The sequence below is a fragment of the Eleutherodactylus coqui genome, chromosome 11 (assembly GCF_035609145.1).
Source record: "Eleutherodactylus coqui strain aEleCoq1 chromosome 11, aEleCoq1.hap1, whole genome shotgun sequence".
Classification (NCBI taxonomy): Eukaryota; Metazoa; Chordata; class Amphibia; order Anura; family Eleutherodactylidae; genus Eleutherodactylus; species Eleutherodactylus coqui.
Window position 1 is genome coordinate 85,473,208 of NC_089847.1, and position 22,407 is coordinate 85,495,614.

The 22,407-nt window shown below is 46.0% G+C and overlaps 2 protein-coding genes across 2 annotated transcripts; both read right to left on the minus strand.

Moving 5' to 3' along the window:
- Positions 1–124: 124 nt before the first annotated feature.
- Positions 125–22,384, minus strand: MRPL49 (mitochondrial ribosomal protein L49). The gene is made up of 4 exons (XM_066582912.1): positions 22,278–22,384; positions 13,725–13,887; positions 10,261–10,385; positions 125–377 (listed from the first exon to the last, which is right to left on the minus strand). The coding sequence occupies exons 1-4, from the start codon at positions 22,338–22,340 to the stop codon at positions 231–233; spliced, it is 498 nt and encodes a 165-aa protein (XP_066439009.1). The 5' UTR covers positions 22,341–22,384; the 3' UTR covers positions 125–230.
- On the minus strand, positions 4,454–10,060 carry LOC136582107 (uncharacterized). The gene is made up of 2 exons (XM_066582911.1): positions 7,906–10,060; positions 4,454–7,281 (listed from the first exon to the last, which is right to left on the minus strand). Coding segments are annotated over exons 1-2 (1,956 nt in total). The 5' UTR covers positions 7,908–10,060; the 3' UTR covers positions 4,454–5,327.
- Positions 22,385–22,407: the final 23 nt, after the last annotated feature.

A 22,407-nucleotide genomic window follows, 5' to 3' on the forward strand; every position in this document is an offset into this window, starting at 1 on the left:
GTGCTTGCCTGCTTAGAGTAGCCTTCATAAATAGCGCCACTCAGTGATCCCAAATAAATTAGTGTGATGTAGAAAATCCACCCAAAATGGCAAAATAATATTTTATGAACTACACAAGCCAAAATCCATTTCTTTTTTTAATGTTAGAACAACACTTTTTAGAATGCAATAGTCATTATTCAGCATGGCCAAAGTCTCTGTACTTCCCATAAAGAGTAGTTCCAATAGTGTCAAAAACCCTTTTCCGCTAACCATGCTTGTAATTCCTTATCGAAGTAGCCTTTAATCCGGATGGAGTGGCTGATCTCATTGACCTGAGTTGCTGGTGTCCTTCCTGTTAGATTGGTCAGGAATTCTCGGACTTCTGCTTCCAGAGCCTTTAGAGGGTAGAGAAGGGAGTGAGAATATTAGGGGCGAGGGATCCTTTATATACACATAAAAACATGATTAAGTACCTGCTCATGACGGGAATTAACACACACAAGTATGACCTAAACCGTTCTAGATTTCCTCCCTGCTACATATAGGGCCATGCCATGCTGGCAGCTCTTACAGGTTGTTGGATGTATGCTTACTTATAACAGTCTGCATTACGCCTCTTGCACACAGGCAACAGCAATATCGAAGCTGTGTGCCTGCGATTTTGTAGCGGTAGTGATATATTTTTGTGAAAAATCGTGCATCGAGTCGCTGCTGCAAGTGATAAACTCGTGAGAAGGTTAAGCCCCCTAAAATAAGCCCTAGCTAAATTCCTTGGAAAAAAAAAAAAAGGAAATACCTAAAAGGCTCGGGGCTGCTCGCCGGAGCTCCGCTTGGTGTCATCTAGTCCTTGTTCGCCCACAGAAGATCACTTCCTGCTTGCAGCATTCAAAAATCCCGCCTCCGGGAAGCAATTGCTCTGACTGGTTCATCCATCGCTACTCAGCCAATCAATGCAGGGCTTGATGAACCAATGTGAGGGCTGTGATTGGTTCATCCAGCTCTTCATTGATTGGCTGAGCAGAGTTTGAAGAACCAATCATGTTGTGGAAGCAGGATTTATGAATTGGCTGAGTAGCCACAACCAGAAAGTTATCTTCTGTGAGCGAACGAGGACTGTAGGCTGCCTGACGGAGCTTCGGCCAGTAACAGGTGGACCTGGATCGCGCCTGTGAGGTAGTATTCCTTTTTTTCCCCTGGGAATGCGGGTAGGGAAACACATTGCATCTCACGAATATCGCTAGTACATGAGATGCGATAAACAAAGAGGCTCCATAGAGAAACATGGGGTACAAAACATCCCAAATCGCGGCAGTATAGAGCATGCCACAATTTTTTTCCGTCGCATCAGACAAAACATCGCTAACGTGAAGGAACATAAAGGAAAGCATAAGCTTCACGTACGTGCGATTTTGTAGCACTGTCGCATCATGAGAAAAAGCACACGAGTTTTGTTGCTTTTGTGAAAGCGGCCTTAATCCTACAAGGGCTCCTATAAAAGCATAGCCCCAAGTCAAGACAGGTTCTTTTATGCATGGAAAAAAAACTGCAGTTTGGAGGTTTTATTTTGTATGGGGTTTGTACAGGAATTTATTTAAATTATATTGATTAGTAGAAGGCAAAAAATGACAACTCTAATGGTATACGTTTAACACATGGTGTTTTGGGGGAATAAAACTACAGATAGACCCCTACTTGCAAACAGGTTCTGTTCCAGGAACTGCTTTGCAAGTCTAGTTGTTCGTATGTCCGAACAAATGCTTGTTTGGAGCAGGATAGTGGGTGGATTCCGTTCCGTATAATGTCAGGTGCAAGCTGTTCTTACAACCAGCAGCCTGTTTCGACAAGCCGCGTCGCTCGTCGGAACTGTTAACACTTTAAAGCGTTAACAGTTCCGGTGAGCGGCGCAGCTCGTCGGAACTGCTTCCGCCAGGTGTCCCCTGTAAGAAACAGCCGGCACCCAACGTTCAGGGGTCCCATAAAGTGTCCCGCAACCAGCTCGCGGGATGCTGTACAGATGCTAGGCAGCCGGGGGCCTTCTGAAAGGCCCCAGGGCTGCCTATGCAGAGTGCCTATCAAGTGCACGGCTTGATAGCTGTTCTGCATAGGCAGCCCTGGGGCCTTTCAGAATGCCCCCGGCTGCCTAGCAACCGCATAGTGTCCCGCTATCTGACCGGACAGGCTTAATAGAAGCCTGTCCGATGCCTGCACAGTATGATGTAATGCCATAGCATTACATCATTCTATGCAGGACAGATTGTTCGATTTACGAACTTCACAAGATGTGAACAATCTGTACTATGCAAACCCTAAAGGTCAACACACTAAGCAAAACTGTGTGTGGAACTGCTCTCAAATTTAGTATTTAGGAGAGCAGAACAACCTCAAGACAATAGAGTTGTAAGAAAAAACAAAAGCAAGTGAACACTTAAATTTCTACAATAATTACTAGTAAAATGTGTTAAACCCTTTCCAATCCAAGTTCCCTGCCACCCACACACTCCCCCTATATTACACTATGCAGAATAGAGGTCAGACGTTGGAGCTCGCTTCTGCATAGTGTTAGAAATATGTAGCGGACCTCGGAGGCATGGGAGCTATGCAGGGAAATCTCAACACTGGATCAGAACAGGTTAATGGCAGCGAGACATTTCTGTGCTACAGTGGTTATGGCTGTGTAACAGCATCACCCTATCCTTAAGGCCTTCACATGGGCAACACTGCATCGCAGTGAGAAAATCGCTGCGACTTCTCGCAGTGATACCGCGATTTTGTAGTACCACATGCGAGGATCTTTTTTTTTTTTGAGGGGGGGTATATTAAAAAACCTCAGCCTGCTGCTAAGCGTCAGCCAATCACAACAAGAGCTTCCAGGAGGCGGGGATTTTTCAATCCCCGGTCATAAGAGATACAGTCTATGGGATGGTGAGGAAGCTGCTGCATCAGCGTCTGACAGCGCTTCTAAGGTGATGTTTTGTCTTTTTTCCTGCAGTTAGGGCTTAGCTTAGGCATTGACCGTAAGATTTCTTACTGTCTAAGTTACATTGCACTGCCCAAAAATCGCGTCTTCATTTAATGCAACAGAGGGGAAGGCTCCATAGGGAAACAAGGGCCACAACACATCATGAGTCGCGGGCATATCGCTGGACCTGCGAGGTTTTGTGTCGGGTTGTTGCATCCTACAAAACATCGCATGTGTGAAGTAACCCATAGGAAGGCATGGGCTTCTCATACATGCGATTTGTCGCATTGTAGCAACGCGATAAAAATCGCACAGCTTTGGCACTCAGGTGGAGACCTAAATAAAGATAGGCAAGTCCTCAGTACTACGCCTCTATTGTTTGATTACTGTGAACACATGAAGCTGGATGAGGCTACAGAAGCATTGCTAAACAGCTGGATGTACATCAAGCCACAGGTAGACAATTATCTATTCAGGACTGCTACTACTGTTTTTCTCCCAATGTCTAAGCACGCAGGGATTCTGCTGCGGGATTCAGCAGTGGAATCCGTGCATACAAGTGGACATGAAGCCTAAAGGACAGAGGTCCTTGCCCTCAAGCTGGAGAGACACTGGGTACTGCAACAACACAATGACAACGCGCACAAATCAACTACAGATAGTGTTTTGGGATGGCCAAGTCAAGAGTCCTGACCGTGAAGGAATTAGATCAAAGATTTTTGTATTAAAATCAAATAGTGAAACATTTTTCTAATTTTAATGTTTTTATTTTCAGATTGTAGAACTTTGTATTCTGCTGTCTATACATGACTAGGCAGACGCCCATGTTTCTGGAGCTACATTTAACAGCATTAAGAGAATTTAAAGCCACATTCACACGATTGACAGGCAGAAACCCATCGACTTTGTATGGGGCACTGTTCTAGACGTGCTCTGTGACTTGTGTAGAGGTTATTTTGCGAGGAGGAGGAGTAGAAAGTCACAACTTATAAGTAAAGAGCACCATTCGCAATGCGCATAAGTCTTCCCTTTCTGTGTAATCTTAGTGAGCTTTCTCTATTAGGCCATGTGCTCAGTGTGAAAAACACAGGGTTTCAGGATTGTTTTCTTTTTTTTAAATACAAATTGTGATCAAACGTTAAAAATGAAAAATTACCAAAAATTCTTAAATATGTTTAACACAAAAATGTGATTTTTAAAGGTCATTTTCTGATGACACATTTCCTTTAATCCTATTGATACAGAGTGGCATTATCTGAAGAAAGCCATGTATGCAAGGCATCCCAGAAAAGATGGATTATACCTACCTGATAATCGGGTTTCCAGGAGTCTCCACGACAGCACCAATTGAGATTGCCTCCTCCTGATAGGACAGGAACATACTGAGAGGTTAAAAGCTCCCCCCCTTCCCCACTTTCCTCAGTGGATTCTAACGAATTGCCGGGGTAGGAGCTCAACTTAAATTTCTTTCCTTAACCAGGGTTTTTTTGTTGATTATAAAATTATATTATATATTTATTTATTTTTTATATTATATTCTATAGTTTCTTTTCTATCAATTTACGGGGGGGGGGGGGGTACGGGTGCTGTCGTGGAGACTCCTGGAAACCTGATAACAGCACCAATTGAGACGTACCAACTAAAGTTTATTAGGGTGGGATTGCTGCCGAGAGGACTTTGCGGCCGAAGGCCATGTCCTCGTCCTGCTGCACTTTTACCCTATAATGTTTAATGAACGTGTGGGGTCTTTTCCAGACTGCGGCCTTGCATATCTGCTCGACCGAAGCTGAGCTATGTTCGGCCCATGAGGATGCTACTGCCCTTGTAGAGTGGGCTGTAAGAGCTAAGGGGATTTCCTTCCCGAGGGCTTTATAGGACTCTATGATGGCCAGGCGGATCCACCTGGCTATGGAGTTTTTTGCCGCTTTGTTCCCTTTATTTGGGCCACTGAACTGGATGAACAGGTTGTCGTCCCGTCTCCAGTGGCTTGTCGCATCTATGTAGCCTAGGACTGCTCTTCTGATGTCCAGGCAGCTTAGGATTTTTTCTTCCTCGTTTTTTGGTTTGCTAACAAATGAGGGAATTATTACGTCCTGGGACCTATGAAAATGTGATACCACCTTTGGCATGAAGGCAGGGTCCGTTTTTAATACTAATTTGGAATCCGAGATTTTTAGAAATGGGTGGCGAATGGACAGGGCCTGCAGCTCGCTAACCCTCCTTGCAGACGTGATGGCTACTAGAAATACGGTCTTGATTGTAAGCATTTTTATCGGTAGTGCTTCGATCGGCTCGAATGCTTCCGCTGACATGGCCCTTAGGACCCAATTAAGGCTCCAGTCTGGAACAAGTTTTATGGGTCTAGGTCGTAATCTAGCTGCTGCTGTCAAGAACCTGTTGACCCATCTATTGTCCGCGAACTTTGTGTCGCATATGGCGCTAAGGGCTGCGACCTGGACCTTCGACCCATCTGTAGGCCCTCCTGCAAGAATTCTAAGATCAAAGGGATGCTCGGGATAGAATCCCCGGAATCCCTTCCCTGTCTCCATGAGGAGAACCTTCTCCAAACCTTCTGGTAGATAAGGTGGGTCGTCTTTTTTCTGCTGGACATTAACGTTTCTACCACTCTTTGTGAGAATCCCTTCCCCCTTAGTGAGGATTCCTCAAGAGCCATGCTGTTAAGTGGAGTCTGTCTAAGCCCGGGTGGTTCAGTGGCCCCTGTGATAGCAGATCTGTCCAGGTCAGAAAGGTGACTGGGTCCTGGACACTCAATGTTGTCAGAAGACCGAACCAACTTCTCTTGGGCCAGAAGGGGGTCACCAGGATGAGCATGCATACCTGGGTTCTGAAATGTTGTAAGACCCTGGGGATCAGCGGTATCGGAGGAAATGCGTACGCTAGCCCCTTTCCTCAGTCCTGGCCTAGGGCGTCGAATGCTGTAGGACGATCTCCTGGCCGGAGGGAGAAGAAATTGCCTACTTTGGCGTTCTCCCTGGTTGCAAATAGGTCCAATTGTGGGGACCCCCACCGGTTGGTCAGGATTCTGAATGCCTCCAGGAAGAGAGACCATTCTCCTGGGTCTATCTGCCTCCTGCTGAGGAAGTCCGCTTTTTGGTGTAGCGTCCCTTTTAAGTGTGTTGCCGTGATCGAAAGGATCCGGCCCTCTGCCCAGTGGAAGATTTTCTGCGAAATGTTTTGCAGAACAGGAGACCTTGTGCCCCCCTGGTGCCGAAAATGGGCGACCGTGGCGGTATTGTCCGACAGTATCTTTATATGCTGGTTCCGTAGCGAGTTTCCTAACTGCTGTAGGACCCGCCATACGGCCTGTAGCTCTCTGTAATTGGAGGATTGTTCTTTTATCCTTTGGGACCACGGGCCCTGAAAGAACTGGTTCCCCACATGCGCTCTCCATCCCCAGGCGCTTGCGTCCGTTGTGATGTGCGTGGCTGGGTTTTGTAGCCAATGAACCCCTCTCTGCAGGTTCGCTGGGAATGTCCACCAACGCAGGGATGTTTTCACTGTGTTTGGGATATACATTTTTGTCCCATGCGGATAGGATGGAGGCCTGTAGAGCTCTGGTGTGAGCCTGGGCCCATGCTACTCCGGGAATGCATGACGTTAGGCTTCCCAGGAGAGACATGGCTTCCCGAATTGTGCATGATCGTTTCTGTAAGAAGGATCTGACCAGCCTCTGGATTTTTTGTATTTTTTCCTCGGGCAGGCAGGAGCATTGTAATTCTGAGTTGAGCGTTATGCCCAGAAACATCTTCTTCCTGTCAGGGTTTAAGCTGGATTTTTCCCAGTTTATGATCCATCCTAGAGACTGGAGGAGTTCTAGTACTATCTCTAGGTGCTTTGTTAGTAGTTTCCTGGACTCTGCTATTATTAAAATATCGTCCAGGTAGGGTATTATTAGGATCGACTTTTTTCTCAGGTAGGCAGCTACCTCTGCCATAATTTTGGTAAAAATTCTGGGTGCTGAAGAGATCCCGAAAGGCAGGCATCTGAATTGGTGGTGCTCTATTCCTTTGCCCATATCCACTGCAAGCCTTAGGTATCTTTGGGACCCCTCGTGGATCGGTACGTGGAAATAAGCGTCCTTCAGATCGATGGACGCCATGTAGGCCCCTTTGGTAATCAACTTTATCGTTGAAGAGATGGACTCCATTTTGAATTTCCTGTACTTGACACAGGTGTTCAGAGGCTTCAGATTCACTATCATGCGGTGTTTCCCGCAGGGTTTACTTACTAGGAAGAGCCTGGAATAATGGCCCTGAGTTTCCTCGTTTTGCGGTACGGGGGATATTGCGTTTAGATGTTGCAGGTCCCGAACGCTTTGCCTTAGTGTGAGGATATATATATATATTGCCATATGTTTTTTATGCTTTATACCTATATGCAAGTTCTATTCAATTCCAAATGAGAAAAAACTTATATGTCGCCTTACATCAGATATTCCAAAGGCCTTGCCAGGCGAAGACAAAATGTACAGCAAAGAAGAACCAGACGAAGGCCGCGTGTACTTGGCCGTTTTCCCAGAAGTGCCATATCAAGATGTTCCACTATGTACAAAATTTTCACTGTCTCAGGCCGGAAATCCGGACTTCCCATATATGGAGAATGCATGCTTGGCCGCTTTCTTAGAATTGAGTGGGTGACTCTTTGCACTGGAGTTAATTGAATACGTGATTTTCTGTACATAAGCCAGAGGCGCCATATCAAGATAACGACTGTTTTCACTGTCTCAGGCCGGAAATCCGGACTTCCCATATATGGTTATGAGCCCATCACCCCTTGCTGGTGATGAGACAAAGGGTATAAGATCTCATGTAATCTGTAATAAAGGAGAGCCATGTCCCGTGTGAGAAACTATACCAGACCTCCGTGTGGTGTTTTCTTCTTATCGCCGGCAGCAGGTAAAGTGGGGTGGGCCCGATTGGTGCTGTACTTAGAATTACCCTGACATTAGTAAGTGTAACTGTTGCCCTGAGCCTCCTGTGATGATGAATTTCCTTCTGGGGAGGGACACCAGTTCTATCCGGTATCCCTGCTGTAGGATCTTTGGGATCCATGGGCCTTTGCAAATTGCGGCCCATTGGTCCACAAAGTTCCCCAGCCTTGCCCCTACGGAGCTGGCGTCAGGGTCTCTGCTTGGGCTCCCCCTGGTGGGGATTAAAGAGGATATTTCTCCCTCTGCCCCCCTTGGGGTAACTCCAGCGGCCTGTCTTGCCCTTGCCTCGGTAGGCCTCGGGCTGTTGCCCTGGGGTTCGGAAGAAGGTCTTCCCTCTCTGCGGCTTTTCTTCCGGGAATCCCTTCTTTTTGTCGTCCGCCTTTTCCAGGATTTTATCAAGGTCCGGTCCGAACAAAAACTGACTGTAGAACGGGAGGTCGCATAGTTTATTTTTTGAGGCCAAGTCGCCTGACCATGATTTCAGCCATAGTACTCTTCTCGCTGAGTTAGATCGGGCTGTAGCTTTTGCCGAGAGTTTAACCGTTTCGGCCGCGGCATCTGCTAGAAAATTTGTTGCCATGCGCAGGATAGGTAGGGAATTTAGGATCTGTTCCCTTGGCGTTTTATTGTTTAAGTGTAGCTCCAGCTGTTCGAGCCATACCCCCAGGGTGCGCGCCACGCAGGTGGCTGCGATCCCTGGCCTAAGTATGTTTGCTGCTGCCTCCCATGATTTTTTTAGAAGGCCTTCGGCTTTGCGATCCATGGGATCTTTTAACTGTGCGGCGTCCTCAAAGGGCAGGCTCGTCCTCCTGGCTACTTTGGCCACTGGGACGTCTACCTTGGGTACCTCCTCCCAGCTTGTGCAAACTTCCTCCTCAAATGGGTACCTTCTTTTTACCCCTCTAGCGCAGAAGGAACCTGCGTCTGGTTTCTTCCACTCCTTTTGGATAATTTTAATGATGTTTTTGTGGACAGGGAAGGTATGTTTACGCCTCTCCCCTAGACCCCGAATATCTCGTCTTGCAGGGTGCGTGGTTCTCTGGGCTCTTCCATTTTTAATGTAGCCCTGACTGACTTAATTAATTCTGTTAAGTCGTCCTGATGGAAAAGGTATCTTTTGTAGTCCTCATCGTCTGAGGACTCCTCGGCCGCCTGTTCCTCTTGCTCCGATCCGATAGAACTCTCGGAGTCGGAAGGCTCATCGGGAACGTACGCCTTTTTCTGGCGTTTCGCTGGCGGCGCCAGCTGTGACGTTGGGGCTGATCGAACCTCCTCCTTCACCAGCTTCCTAACGTCATCCAGGAATCCCCCCGATTCCTCTTTGACTAGCCTAGCTACGCATGCCTTGCATAGAGGCCTCTGGTACGTAGCTGGCAGTCTCGTCCCGCACTCCACGCATTTTTTGGGTTTTGTTCTGGGGGGGATGTTTTTTTATCCCCTGACAAAGAGGGGAAAGTATTTTTTGCGGGTAAATATGCAATTTTTCCATATACAATACATTGGATTTTGCATTTTGTATTTTTTGCCGCACTGGCTACTTACGGCCGCTGAGGCTGAGGTTTCAGCTATCTCTGGGGCTGGAGCACTCATTACTGTACCGGTGCTGCAGACACCCTGCGACCTGTAGTGCTGGTCCACCTTCTGGCTTCTCTCAGGTTCCTTATTTTGAATTTTCGCGCTCCTGTGCTAAGCCCCGCCCCCTCCGTGCGGCTCTTGATGCGAGCGTGATGACGTCACCACGCTGGACACGTGACGCGACGCCCCGCCCCCCGCCGTCAAAGGGCTTCCTGGAGCGCCGCGCTGTGACTATACGAGGAGGAGGAGGGGGACTGAGGCTCCCGCTTTGTACCCCCCATGGGCCGCCGCAGGAGGAACCTGGCCCGGGGGCTACCACCCCATGTGGCGTCCCGGGAGTCGTCTGGCTGGGAAGGGAGGACAGGCTGACCCACTGCCCTCCGATCCGCCCGTGAGTATGCTTTGGCTGGCTTCTCCACCAGCCCCTCTCAGAGATCCTGCCTCCTGGCAGGGCAGGAAGACACTGAGGAAAGTGGGGAAGGGAGGGAGCTTTTAACCTCTCAGTGTGTTCCTGTCCTATCAGGAGGAGGCAATCTCAATTGGTGCTGTCGTGGAGACGACTGGGGGAAATATGGATTAAGAAATACATTTGTAAGAAGTAATGCTCTAAAATTCCTTCTCAACTGTGTGCAAAGAATAACCATATATGAATGTTTAACTAACTGACATCTACTGATTTCATTGGCCAGCAGCTGTTTCATCATTTAGTGAATCATTATCCTTTAAATGCAATATTGCTGCTGACAAAAAAGAAAAGCAATTTTTTAAACTATAAAAGCGTAGGATAACTCACCCATATGTCACCTTCAATCTTCCGGATAACGGTCATCTGCCGATTACCATGAGTGATGTCCGTGTACACTGGAACATTGTGCATCCTCGAGCGTCTCACAACATAAGGAAGATCTGGGAGTGTGTCTAGCAAAGAAACAAAGTTTAGACTGTAAGCTACTCTTCAAAGCACAAAACGGCAACATTTCATAAAAAGTGACCAAAATGTAATATGAACCCTAAAATGGTGCCAACAAACTACAGATTGTCCCTCAAAAGAACAAACCTTCACAAAACCCCAACCACAGGAAAATTAGTGCTATGAGCGTGGCTGTGGAGTCGGGAAAAATGTAGCGACTGTGGCTTATAAAAATATATAGATTATACATATGGTATAAATTCATTCAATGCAGAATTTGTTGCACATTTCCATTCGTAGGAAATTAGGAAAGTTTTGGAATGTCCTATAAATACACAGTTAATAAAAAAAAAAAAAAAGCACGCACCTAGGGCGAGTTGTCGTCTTGCTGCAAAACTCAGCATGAAGTAACATCTCAGGCCGCTTTAACGCGGCCGTAAAAATCCGAGAGCTGCAAATTTTGCACAAATAGGAACCTCATTCTTTTGAATGAGGTTATTTACATGAACAGTTTTTTTCCTGCATTGCAGCGTGGGAAAAACCTCGGAGTGTTGTATCTGTGGGTGTCCCCTCGGAATGTATCGCCAATTATTTTCAATGAGACAGGAAAACACATTGCACAGTGTGACGTACAGGCGAGTGTGATGTGAGGTTTCCCATTGAAAAAAATGGGAAACGTGCCGATCCTCCAACAGGGCTGAAAGCCGCACCAGAGGGTCACAATCTTACCGAAATGATGAGAGGCGGTTTTTTTTTTTTTTTACAGAAAGATTCCTTGCATTCGCAGGTATATCACACGTGCACATGTGTGATATCGCGCTAGGCCGTGTGTAGAAGCCTCAGGCAGATATGTAAATGATTAGAGTTGTGGTGTGATTAGATGAACGGTCTTGCCACTTGAGCCCCTAGGAGAGGTTCCATGCTTGGCCAATGTATACCTTGTTGACCATCAGACGCCTCTATCATGTGATTGAAGAGATTTTGCCCAGTTAACAGAGGTTAACCGGGGGTGCAATACTGGAAAGCGAGAGGCTGGACGGTCGTATTGACGATTTTCTGTCACCTAGGCCGTTCTGACCAGACTATTGGGAAGTGTTGGTACCAGTGCAAGTGTGGGTGCACTCAAGACAACCGGGCTCAGGACATCCTTAACAGACCACCAGTAGAGAGGATCGTCCGACAAGCACGAGCAGCTACAGCCGTTTCATTGTCCGCCATTCAGAGACAGGTAGCGCCATCGTTACAGGCTCTTGTGTCTGTCGGAACCATTTCCAGGTGCTTGGCTTAAGGACATTTGGTCTCGCGGCCCCCATTGCAAGTACTGCCTTTGACAGAAACCCACCATCGCCTCCGTTTGGAGTGGTGCTGTGAGCAACAAAATTGGGCTGCTACAGAGTATAATTGGGTTGTCTTCAGTGACAAATCCAGGTTTAGTTTGGACGCTGATGATGGCCATGTTTATGTTTGTAGACCTCGAGGTGAGCACCTCACTCCTGCCTTTGCTGTGGAGTGGCACATTACCACCACTGCTGGTGTGATAGTCTGGGGGCCATCACATATGACAGTCGGTCACCCCTAGTAGTGGAACAAGGGACAATGACAGCTCAACGATATTTTCAGGACATCCTGTAGCCACGTGTTCCTCTCATAGCAGCTTCCAAGAGGCATTTTGCAGCAGGATAGTGCCATGCCGCACACACAAGAGGGTCACAGGAATGTCCCCACAACATTGTCACATTTTCGTGGCTGACTGGTCACCAAATTTATCACCAAAAGAACATGAGGTTGGCGTCCCAGATGGTCCTATATGACCGCCTATGAATTTGCACGATCTAGAGGCTCAGTTACAGCAAATGTGGACCAATATGCCACAAAATACCATACAAGACCTGTATGACTCCATGCCTTCTCATATCACATTTTGCATCCAAGAAAGAGGCGGTACAACAGGGTACTAGAGCCTCCATGCCTACCTGTATCACATCTTGTATCCAAGCTAGAGGCATTACAACAGGGTACTAGAGCCTCCATGCCCGCCCGTATAATATCTTGTATCCAAGCTAGAGGAGGTACAACAGGGTACTAGAGCCTCCATGCTCACCTGTATCACATCTTGTACCCAAGCTAGAGGCATTACAACAGGGTACTAGAGCCTCCATGCCTACCTGTATCACATCTTGTATCCAAGCTAGAGGCATTACAACAGGGTACTAGAGCCTCCATGCCCGCCTGTATTACATGAGAGTATATGTTCTTTTAAGCCCCTCTTTATCAAAAACATTGATAACTATGATGTTGGGCCGCCTGCACACGAACAAATTTGCATTGCTGAATCCACGGTCATAGAGGTTAGGAGGTAAAACCATAATGTGTCAGAAGCCCGAGCCGCAGCTGGCCATACATTTATTTCCTCTGTGTCCAGAATTGAAGGTCAGGCCTTTTGCAGAATATAGAGTTGATCTGCAATACCAGACAGGAAAGGTGCGGTGCAGATTCCAGCATGAAAACGTGTAGATACTATTTTTCTGTTCTCATGCAGCCGCTTTAAGACTGCCATCACACTGGCAAGGAAATCATGCGAGATGTGTTGCGTTAAGAGATCTACAAATCTTGCACAACTATGAAACCCATTCTATTGAATGGACTCGTTCACATTAGCAATGTTTTCCTGCATGGCACCGCATTGTGATGCTGTGCAAAAAAAAATTGCAGCATGTCCTATTTTTCTGTGATATCGCCCATTGTTCTCAGTGGAACCGGCGGCAGCAGCACCAACCTTATTGAAAATAATAGGAGAACTCTGTGATCCCCTGCCGCGACTGTTACAGCCACGGTGGGGATTCCTTCATCCCCGCAGTGATGAAACGCTGTTTTCATGTGAAAGCACCTCACAGCCACAGTTTTCACATGGATGGCGATATCGGGCCGTGATTCACAGCCAGATATCTCCCTCGGCTGTGTGAAGAAGCCCTTAATGCGGTTCTTTAAACCCTATAGTCCTGAACAAACAAAGATGGTCGAACTGCTTCTCTGATGCCTTGATGCACAATGTGTACCAGTATATGTCATTACTCTAAAGCCCTACAACTGCGCTGATTGGCCAGCGACGTCTATGTGAACAGTGCTGGCCAATCAGAGCAGTGTGTAGCGTCTTAGACTACCGATGTATACTATAAACACTGTATCAGGTAGTCATAGAAGCGGTTTGGCCATCTTTGTTTCTCCAGCACTGGGGGGTTGCTTTAATGTAACAGAAGGAAAAGGTTTGGCAGGAGAGAGGAAGTCACCTGCCACACGTGTATCATCAACAGTTGTTTCCGTATAGAGTAGAACTGCAGCACACAAACCTTTAGGGGGGATCCATCCGGACGGAGTCACTCCTGTATGCTTTGGTGGCTTGGGCACCCGAGTGGGCGGTATGAGCCGTTCTACAAACCTGAACTCTTCATGGGATTCTATTATACCCGGATATGAAGATGTCGCACTCGCTGCTGACCCACTGCATGGCCGCTTGAAGAAAAGAGGAAACACGAAAAACAAAAATTTACTTAAGAAGAAAAGTAACTTTTCATCTCTGCTAACACCCAAGATGATAGTAAGATCTGCTAAGGCACTGTTCCCATCACATTTGGCGTATGCGTTAAGTATACGTGTCGGGAAATACTCTGCATAGGCTGAATAACGGGATTCCAATTGAAATTGCGAACGATTTGTCTCTGTGCAGAAGGAGCCTTTAGGTTTGTGAGTGCATCATATTAATACCAGTACACGCTGATAGAACGCACATTTTATATAGGTTGAACATTGCACCAATGATACATTTGAAAGATTTGTTTCCATTTTTGACCCCCTGCATGCCGCTTATTTCTATTTTTACAACGACAGATCAACACAAAGGGGTTTTTGTGGGTTGAGTTGTGTATTTTTAGGATCATTTAGGGAAATACAGGCGGCTCGTTGGAATGGCTTCTACGTCATGACTAGTGGAAAACCCGTGCCGGGGTGGTGGCTGTAATCTATATGACTCTGCTCCTTCTGCATACTCCTGGGTGTATATTACAGGGTTCTTCAAAAAGAGGGAACAGATTTGGGGATTTAATGCCAAACCACAAAAGACAGGTGCACAATCCACACATCACTAAAAAGAGGAAGGTTCAAAGTTTTTCTGACACACCAGTGAGTTCCATTTTCGGCCGCAGCGTAGGACATCCTTGTTGTTTATGGGAAAATGGCGACACCACAGGAAAAATCGTTTTGTGCGCTTGAGTTAGCTTTGCTTGTGACGAGGCGCTGTTTTTGGAATCGACGCCAGAATTCGCGTTGCTCTTGAACAATAGAGTCACACTTGGCAAACTTAAATCACACAAAATGATTTTTCGTGTGGTGTCGCCATTTTTCTATAAAACTGCATGAAATAGCGCTGCAGCAAAAAACGGAACTTACTGGAATGTCATAAAAAACATTGAACCTTCCACTTTTCAGCAATGTGTGGAATGTGTACCTGTTTTCTGTGGTTTGTAACTAAACTCCCAAATCTGCCCCTTCTTTGTGTGTGTGTGTGTATATATAATCTCCACGCTCAGGAATATTCAGTGGAATTAGTAATAACGGTTATAATAAGAGATGTCAGCTATTTTGCAAACATTAAATACTGAGGAGTAAACCCACGGGAGGTCTCTGTGGCCCGTCGGCTTACTTTTGTAGGCACTGGCAGAATTTTTCTGAGGCCAGGATTTTCCTTTATTCTTAGTTAAACTGACCAGATTTTCTAAGGGTCAGGGTGGGACAGAGGGGTGTGGTCAGGGGCGGGGCTTATGACGTGTGAGTTTACCTCTGTCATTATCAAAATTACAAAGGAGTTTTAAAAAAAAAGCCAGGGAGCTAATTCTGCAACATTTTGCAACTTAAAAAACAGTCAAAATCTGTACTATTGGTGCCTTATAGTAGTTAAGCGCTGCGGAATAAGTTGGCGCTATACAAATAAAGATTATTATTATATTATAGTTATAGTGTCCCCTGTATTGGCCACAGTAGTAATAGTAACCCCCACAGCGGTCCTAGTAGTAATAATGACTCCCACAGTGGGCCCAGTAGTAATAGTGTAACCTGTATTGGCCACAATAGTAATAGTGACCCCAACAGTGGCCCCAGTAGTAATAGTGACCCCCACAGTGGACCCAGTAGTTTAGTGTCCTCTGTATTGACCCCAGTAGTAATAGTGACCCCCACAGCGGCCCCAGTAGTAATAGTGTCCCCTATATCAGACCCACTAGTTATAGTGTTCTCCGTATTGGCCACAGTAGTAATACTGATCCCCACAGTGGGCCCAGTAATAATAGTGTCCCTCATATCAGCCCCAGTAGTTATTGTGTCCCCTTTATTTGCCACAGTAGTAATAGTGACCCCCACAGTGGCCTTAGTAATAATAGTGACCCCCACAGTGGCCTTAGCAGTAATAGTGACCCTTTTATTAGCTCCAGTAGTAATAGTGTCACTTATATTGGCCCAGTTATAATAGTGACCCCCACTATTATTAATAGGGTATTATTGTATCTTGACGCCACCAGTAAGCTAGGAGTGTGACAGCCCTTCAATGGAGGAATGCCCGTCACACCCCCAGCTCCCCATTGGCTGTTTTCCAAAGGTCCTTGAAGTTGTTTGTGCTGTTCGCCTTAAATTAATAGCTGTACATGCTTTCATGTTAAACCTGTAACATGGCAGCAGTTACAGGTAATAATGTAAGGCTAACAGCACAAAGGAACGTAAATACACCACCACAGCCTACAATAACTGCAGATGTTGCTGTTGAGATCTGAGTCCCTGGAGCAGGGTGGCCAGGTGTGCAGACAGCAGCGGTGGCGACAGAGCACAGGACGAGCAGACAGCTCCCCACCCCAGACCCATCCTCCCAGCAGCCCCAAACTTCTGTGCGCGTGCGGCAAACTTGCGGCCGACGAGAGCATCCACAGATGCAACAATGCTCTTCATCTCCCTGAGGCCCAGGCTAAGTGAGAACTCAGGCGGAGGAGGTGACAGCACATCACGGCCAGCACTCTGCTGTTGCAAAGCAGGGGGTAGATGGGGGGGGGGGGGGGGGACGGTCCCCGGCGCAGGCAGCAGATCAAAAGAGGTAGTGACAGGGGGGGCGAGTGACAGAGGGGGAGAGTCACGGACATTGTGCTAACTCAGGAGGAAGGGGGGGGGGGCGAATATCGCCTCTGCTAAGGGGGGGGGGGGGGGGGTAGTGACACCGGACGTAGAGACAGGGCATACTGCAACATCAGGGCTGCTGTAGAAGGGGCGACTGAGAGATCAGGGGCACGGATACTTACAGCAGCAGCCGGGACAGCTGAAGAATAGTGGTCTGCTGGGTCACCTTATCTTAGCACATCTCAGTGCCATGAGTGCCCATCTTTTACCATCTACCAAAAATCCATAAAGATCTCACAAATCCTTCTGTAGACCCATTATAACCCAAATTGACTCTATAGTCATTAACCTTTCACAATATATAGATGTTCTCATCCAAAGATATGTTTCCAAACTTGACTATTTGAAAGGTACCCTGATTTTTTTTTTTTTAAATGATAGAAAATATTGACTGGCAACCATCATACAGTTGGGGGCCACACTAGACATTCCATCTTTATACTCAAACATCCCACTGTACTGCTGCAAGGAGCAAGGCTAAGGCCTCATGCCCACGGCCGTGTCAGACTCTGCCAGCGGAATATCGCAGCGGAGTCCGACACAGCGCCCCACAAAGACCCCATACTCGCCTCTCCAGATCGGCCAAGAGAGTCCCGTCCGGTGAGCCAGTGCACATGATCAGTGCATGACGAGCCGGCGGTGATGCGTGATCACGTGATACTTCTGCTGTGCTCGCAGCGGAAGTATCGCGTGACAGACAGCTTCTATTGACTACAATTGAAGCCGGCTGCAAGGTTTTCCGTAGCAAATAGAATATGCCGCGACTTCATTCACGCTGCGGAATTCCGCGGTAGAATTCTGCAACGTGAACATTGCAAGGCAAAAAGCTATTAAGTTCAATAGAACCGAATAGCTGCGGAATAACACCGTGGATTTCCGCCGTGTGAAACGCGTCAGAAAACAGTCCGTGGGCATTAACCCTTAAGGTTCAGATTCCGCTTTAAAGAGAGTGAAACAATATGGAAGGTTAAACACTCATAATTTATTAAAATTCAGTGATAATCGAGCATAGTGGGCGATAACTGTCCTTTTATAAATTATTATATATTAGGTATAAAGATTACATCACATCATTAGCTAAAATGACTCATCTGAACTGGGGAAGCAAAGCCGTGCAAAGATAGAGTATCTTCTCCAGTGGGCCAAAAGTCATGACACCTCCTCGCCCCGTCACCTCACTTCTAGGGGTTCACAGATATGACACGGTCTCATTCTGTCTCCATAGTTTCCAATTTGAGTGGAGAAATGTGAAACTTTAATACTATTATAATACAGATTTCCAAAGTCATGTCCACAACAGATCGTGTCATCAGTAGACAACATGCCTTGTAGGCGCTCATTGTAAGCAAGAACAATAAAACCCAACTTTCACAATAAATGTCCTCCCATTGTATGCAGAAACACTCAACCCAAAACAAGAACAGCTCCCAATACACCCTCAACATGTCCATTCTTCCATTGTGTGATAGGTCAATAAACACCTCTTCCAGACAGGACTACTTACCTTATCTATCCATCCAGAACAATAGAAGCATGGGGCCTGAAATAATTAGGAATGTATACTCAGCATATTCCCCACTGGAGGGATTACAATGAAATTAAACCTAAAAAAATGCTGTATTTTCCGGTCACCCACACGGAAAGGGACTAGATAGTGCAAGGATTTATCAGAATATACCAAGTAAACACAAACATTTTATTTTAGAGGGTATCCATTGATTTTTAAACAAAATTTTGCTTTTAATATTAAACTTTTTAAACAAATCCGGGGGACAGCGATGGGTACCACATTAACCCCTAGTTTAACAAATGTATAGGTAGGAGAATTTCAAAGACATATAGATTACGTCCAATCACCGATGGCATGAAAATATCAAATTTATAGACATTTTATTGAGGATTTGGTTTTTATCTGGAATGGTCCAAGGAGAGATTTTAAAACTTTTACTAGAATTATGGAAAATAATAATTGTAACTTTTTACAATTATTTTCAAAGTTTGTGGATTCCATACCATCGCCTAGCATTGTTAAAGCAGGGATTGAAAAAAATCTGTACTGCATAAAAAAAATATGTCCGACAGCGTGCCGCTGAGTCCATCCGCAGTACAGAAGAAGAAACCTGCAGAATCCAACCCAATTGTGTGCAACCGGCCCAAATAAATATTGGCCCATTCTTCTGCAAGGTCCATATGTGATGAAAATAATTCCACTTGTATTAACTTAGGGGAACGAGGGCTCTAAAAACAGGTTTAACATTTTCACGTATATATAGAATATTTTTTTTAAATTTTTTGCTCATTTAACATAAATCTAACTTTTAATACTTTTTAAGTTATTAGAGATGTATTTCTTTTAGGGCTCACGCACACGAACATGTGGTAAAATGTTGCGTATATAACGCAGTGCTTTACCGCCGTGTCGAATGGCTCATCGAGGCATACGGCAGCAATTTTTGCCTACGCAGACAGTGCATCTCACGCATAGACATGCGCAGTCAGTCTGTCGCTTAATGTCATTGCGTATGTACAGCGTGTAGTTCGCACCAATAGAGAACAAAAGGGCTCTACGGCGCAAAATACACGGTAAAATAGAACATGCTGCGTTCTTTTTTATGCACGTATTATATACAATGAAAAACCGGTAATGTGAGTGTAACAGCGAAAATCAATGTATTTGAATTGCAGCGATCTACTGCATACTTACGCACGAGTGAGGGCGCTGTTAATAATTCATTTATTAGACAATCACCATTAGATTATATAACCAATGCCACCATATTTCATCTTTAATAACACCTACATGTATTTTCTCTCTCAATGGTCTTAGGCCTCATGTCCACGGGTGGGCTGAATTACGCGTGCGGGAGCCCACAGTGGAATCTGACCCTGCCCGCAGCCGATGACCATGCGTACCTGTGCAGGGGGCGGCGTTTGTGCGGACCTCTCTTCTGCTGGGACATCTGTACTGTGGGTGGTCCGCACGGCTCGCCGTCAGACATGCGCAGTACATTTTTTTTTTATCTCCTGCTTTCTCGCAGGCCGTGGATCGGGTGGCTTCCATTGACTTCAACGGAAGCGATTCATGTGGGATCCACACTGAAATGCACTTGTTTTCCGGATCAAAAGGTCAGCCAAACAAATCCGCATGCTTTAATTACAGTGCGGACGCCCGTGCTTCCCCATGTGCGGCTCCAATTGTGGGTTCCCCCGCAATTCTAAACCGCCCGTGGACATTGGGCCTGAATTATTGATTTTTCTTTTATTCTTCTTCTAGAAATAAAAGGCATATGGCTGAATTATTTAATTATTCATTCATTGAATCAACAAATACGTGTGTGTGGCCTTGTAGCTTGAGATCCCCACAGGCACAGCGGGAATAAAAATTAAAAAACTAAAAAAAAAATAAATTAAATATTGATAAAAATCTCCAGTTTCCACGCTCCCTCTACTCCCCAAATGTTCTTATGCACTAAAATGACTTCATTAATTAATGCCACAATCACATCATACAAGGTTTCTTATCTTCCAAGAGACAACAAGGTGCATGATAATTAACAGTTAAGTAGCACAATAGCTCTCCTCCTAGCCCCTCCCCCTTGTCACTCCTACCAAATGACAATTTAAATAGCTCTCTAGAGCTGGTAAGGAACAGATTGTTGATCCTCTCTGGGCGATACACCTCCAGCAGGTAAGACGGCTCGGCCTTCACAGACTATTAGAAGAACATTCTGTCAGGATTTTTAGATACTGTAACTATTTTATGCTTTTATAGCTTTTTAGAAATATTGTAGATTGTTGTGTTCTTTAAAGACTCCTGGTTTAATATCCACTAACCTGATGGTTCCTGTAGAGTCAGCATGTACTGCGGGCACGGGCTGCCATGGATGTATTATGAGGCTGCAAGTATTTGGCAAATTGACTTACCTGAAAAACCAGCAAACCCCCCAACCTTCCCCATTGTTATTATGTGGCTGGTATTTTATGAATGGCATTTAGTGGAGTTTTCCTCATTTGTTGGGGGGTCCATTCATGCTTATATTTGACCATTTCTACCTATATCACTCCTTAGCCAACACTGATTTGAATATTTATATATAGGTTCTTTCATTATTTCATTATTTTATATATAATAACAAAACAATCTTGGATATGTGGCGCGATGTCCAAGTAGAAGAACGTGTTTTCATGTTTGGTGAACCTCTTCCTCAGTACTTGCTAGAGATATATATTCCCAGGGGGTCGAGTCACACACCCAGGATAGTTTTCTTTATTTTTGAGCCTACATTGATTTGATTAGCATTCCACCGTTGCGTATTTGAGCGCTGCCTGTTGTATTTTCGCAGTTTAAGCGTTATGTATCACTTATAACATTTATTGTGGTTTCCCAAGTTGCCCATAAAAGAAAATATGTTGGTTCCCAAAAGAACATTTCAGGCTGTCCGCCTGGGGTACGTTTCCTTGCTTCCTAAAAAACCACGAGGAGATGTTTCTGACGTGATGCATTTGCAAACCTCTGGAGGTTGTTGTGTAACGGATCCTTCCCGTTTCTTGTACTGGGGGGATTACTGACCATCAAAGGATGAGGCCCCCTGTCCACGGGCGAGATGGAATATCGCTAGTGATATTCCCCTGCCCGGGAGCGGGGGTGAGAACAGACAGGCTCACCGCAGAGAACTATCTGATAAATCGGCTCACAGTGGAGTATCGTGGCCTGCCGTGATTTGAGTCCTGCGAGTGGAAAATCGCTATGATTTTCCGCTTGTGAACAGGTGGGCTGCGCTTTCCATAGCAATGCTATGGAAGGCATGCACTGCGTTCCCCGCAGCTGGATTATTGCTGCGAGTAATGCAATGCCCTATCGTCCGTGGACAGGAGCACTGACGGACATATGCCATAAAACAGCTGACATCCAGCATCTCCGATGGCGGCAGTGCGAATAAAGGTGTGGCTGTCACTTATAGCCAGCTTCTCGCTAAAGATCTGCTCCTCAGCTGCATCGTACATGCAGGGCAGGGAAGGGTTAAATGTAGAATGTTGGAAATATGTTGCAAAAGTGTGTTGTTTTTTTTCTTTAACCCCTTCATGACGCAACATTGGGCTGTGAAACTCAGCTTGATGCCGCGCTCGCCGACCTGCAATTTCCTCGCGGATGCACGGCATTTTTGTGTTAATACCGCATCACTTCAGGGAAGTAGCAGCTTAGCGCAATGGAGGAGCGCGGAGTGTTTCCCACTGTTTTTAGTGGGTCAACATCATACTTGTGTGCCCCTCGCACGCCGTGCCGCGCCCATTGAATACAGTGGGTGATGTGTGGCGTTCCGAGGGAAAGGCAGTAACTTAAAAATCGCTCCTGTATATGACCCCATTTCAAAAGACAAAGTTACAAACCCCACATGACTTTTGTCGCTCGTGTGATAATGGGCTAAAGGTGCCATTACACTTCGGCGCGCACTGAACGCGATGACCTTGCGCAAGAACGCACGACCTATGCAGAAAACCATATTTGTCGCGCATATACACACAATCAATGATATTTTGCCATACGGTTTTGTGTGCACAGTGACCGAAATGTACTTCCTCCCCCAGGAGCGCCCGGGGTCTCTGCCTCATGGCTTGTATCTAGCACCGTTTATCATCTTTATAGCCCCCTGTAATAAATTCCACAAACTGCCATGTATAATAATCGGTACCTGCAGCTTCATAGAAGCATTCAGCACTCCTAGTGCCGTCCTTCTTAACATGGAGGCCGCCATCTTTACTCGACAGCTTCCTTTCTGGTGGGTGTACCAACATGGCCGCCACGTTGCGCAGTTATGAGAG

Coding starts and splice junctions, on each gene's coding strand:
- MRPL49 (XM_066582912.1), bottom strand. CDS start 22,340: ATGGCGGCCTCCATGTTAAGAAGGACGGCACTAGGAGTGCTGAATGCT. Junction 13,888..22,277: donor ATGCTTCTATGAAGCTGCAG/GTACCGATTATT, acceptor CTTTTCTTCAAG/CGGCCATGCAGTGGGTCAGC. Junction 10,386..13,724: donor CGGATGGATCCCCCCTAAAG/GTTTGTGTGCTG, acceptor TTTCTTTGCTAG/ACACACTCCCAGATCTTCCT.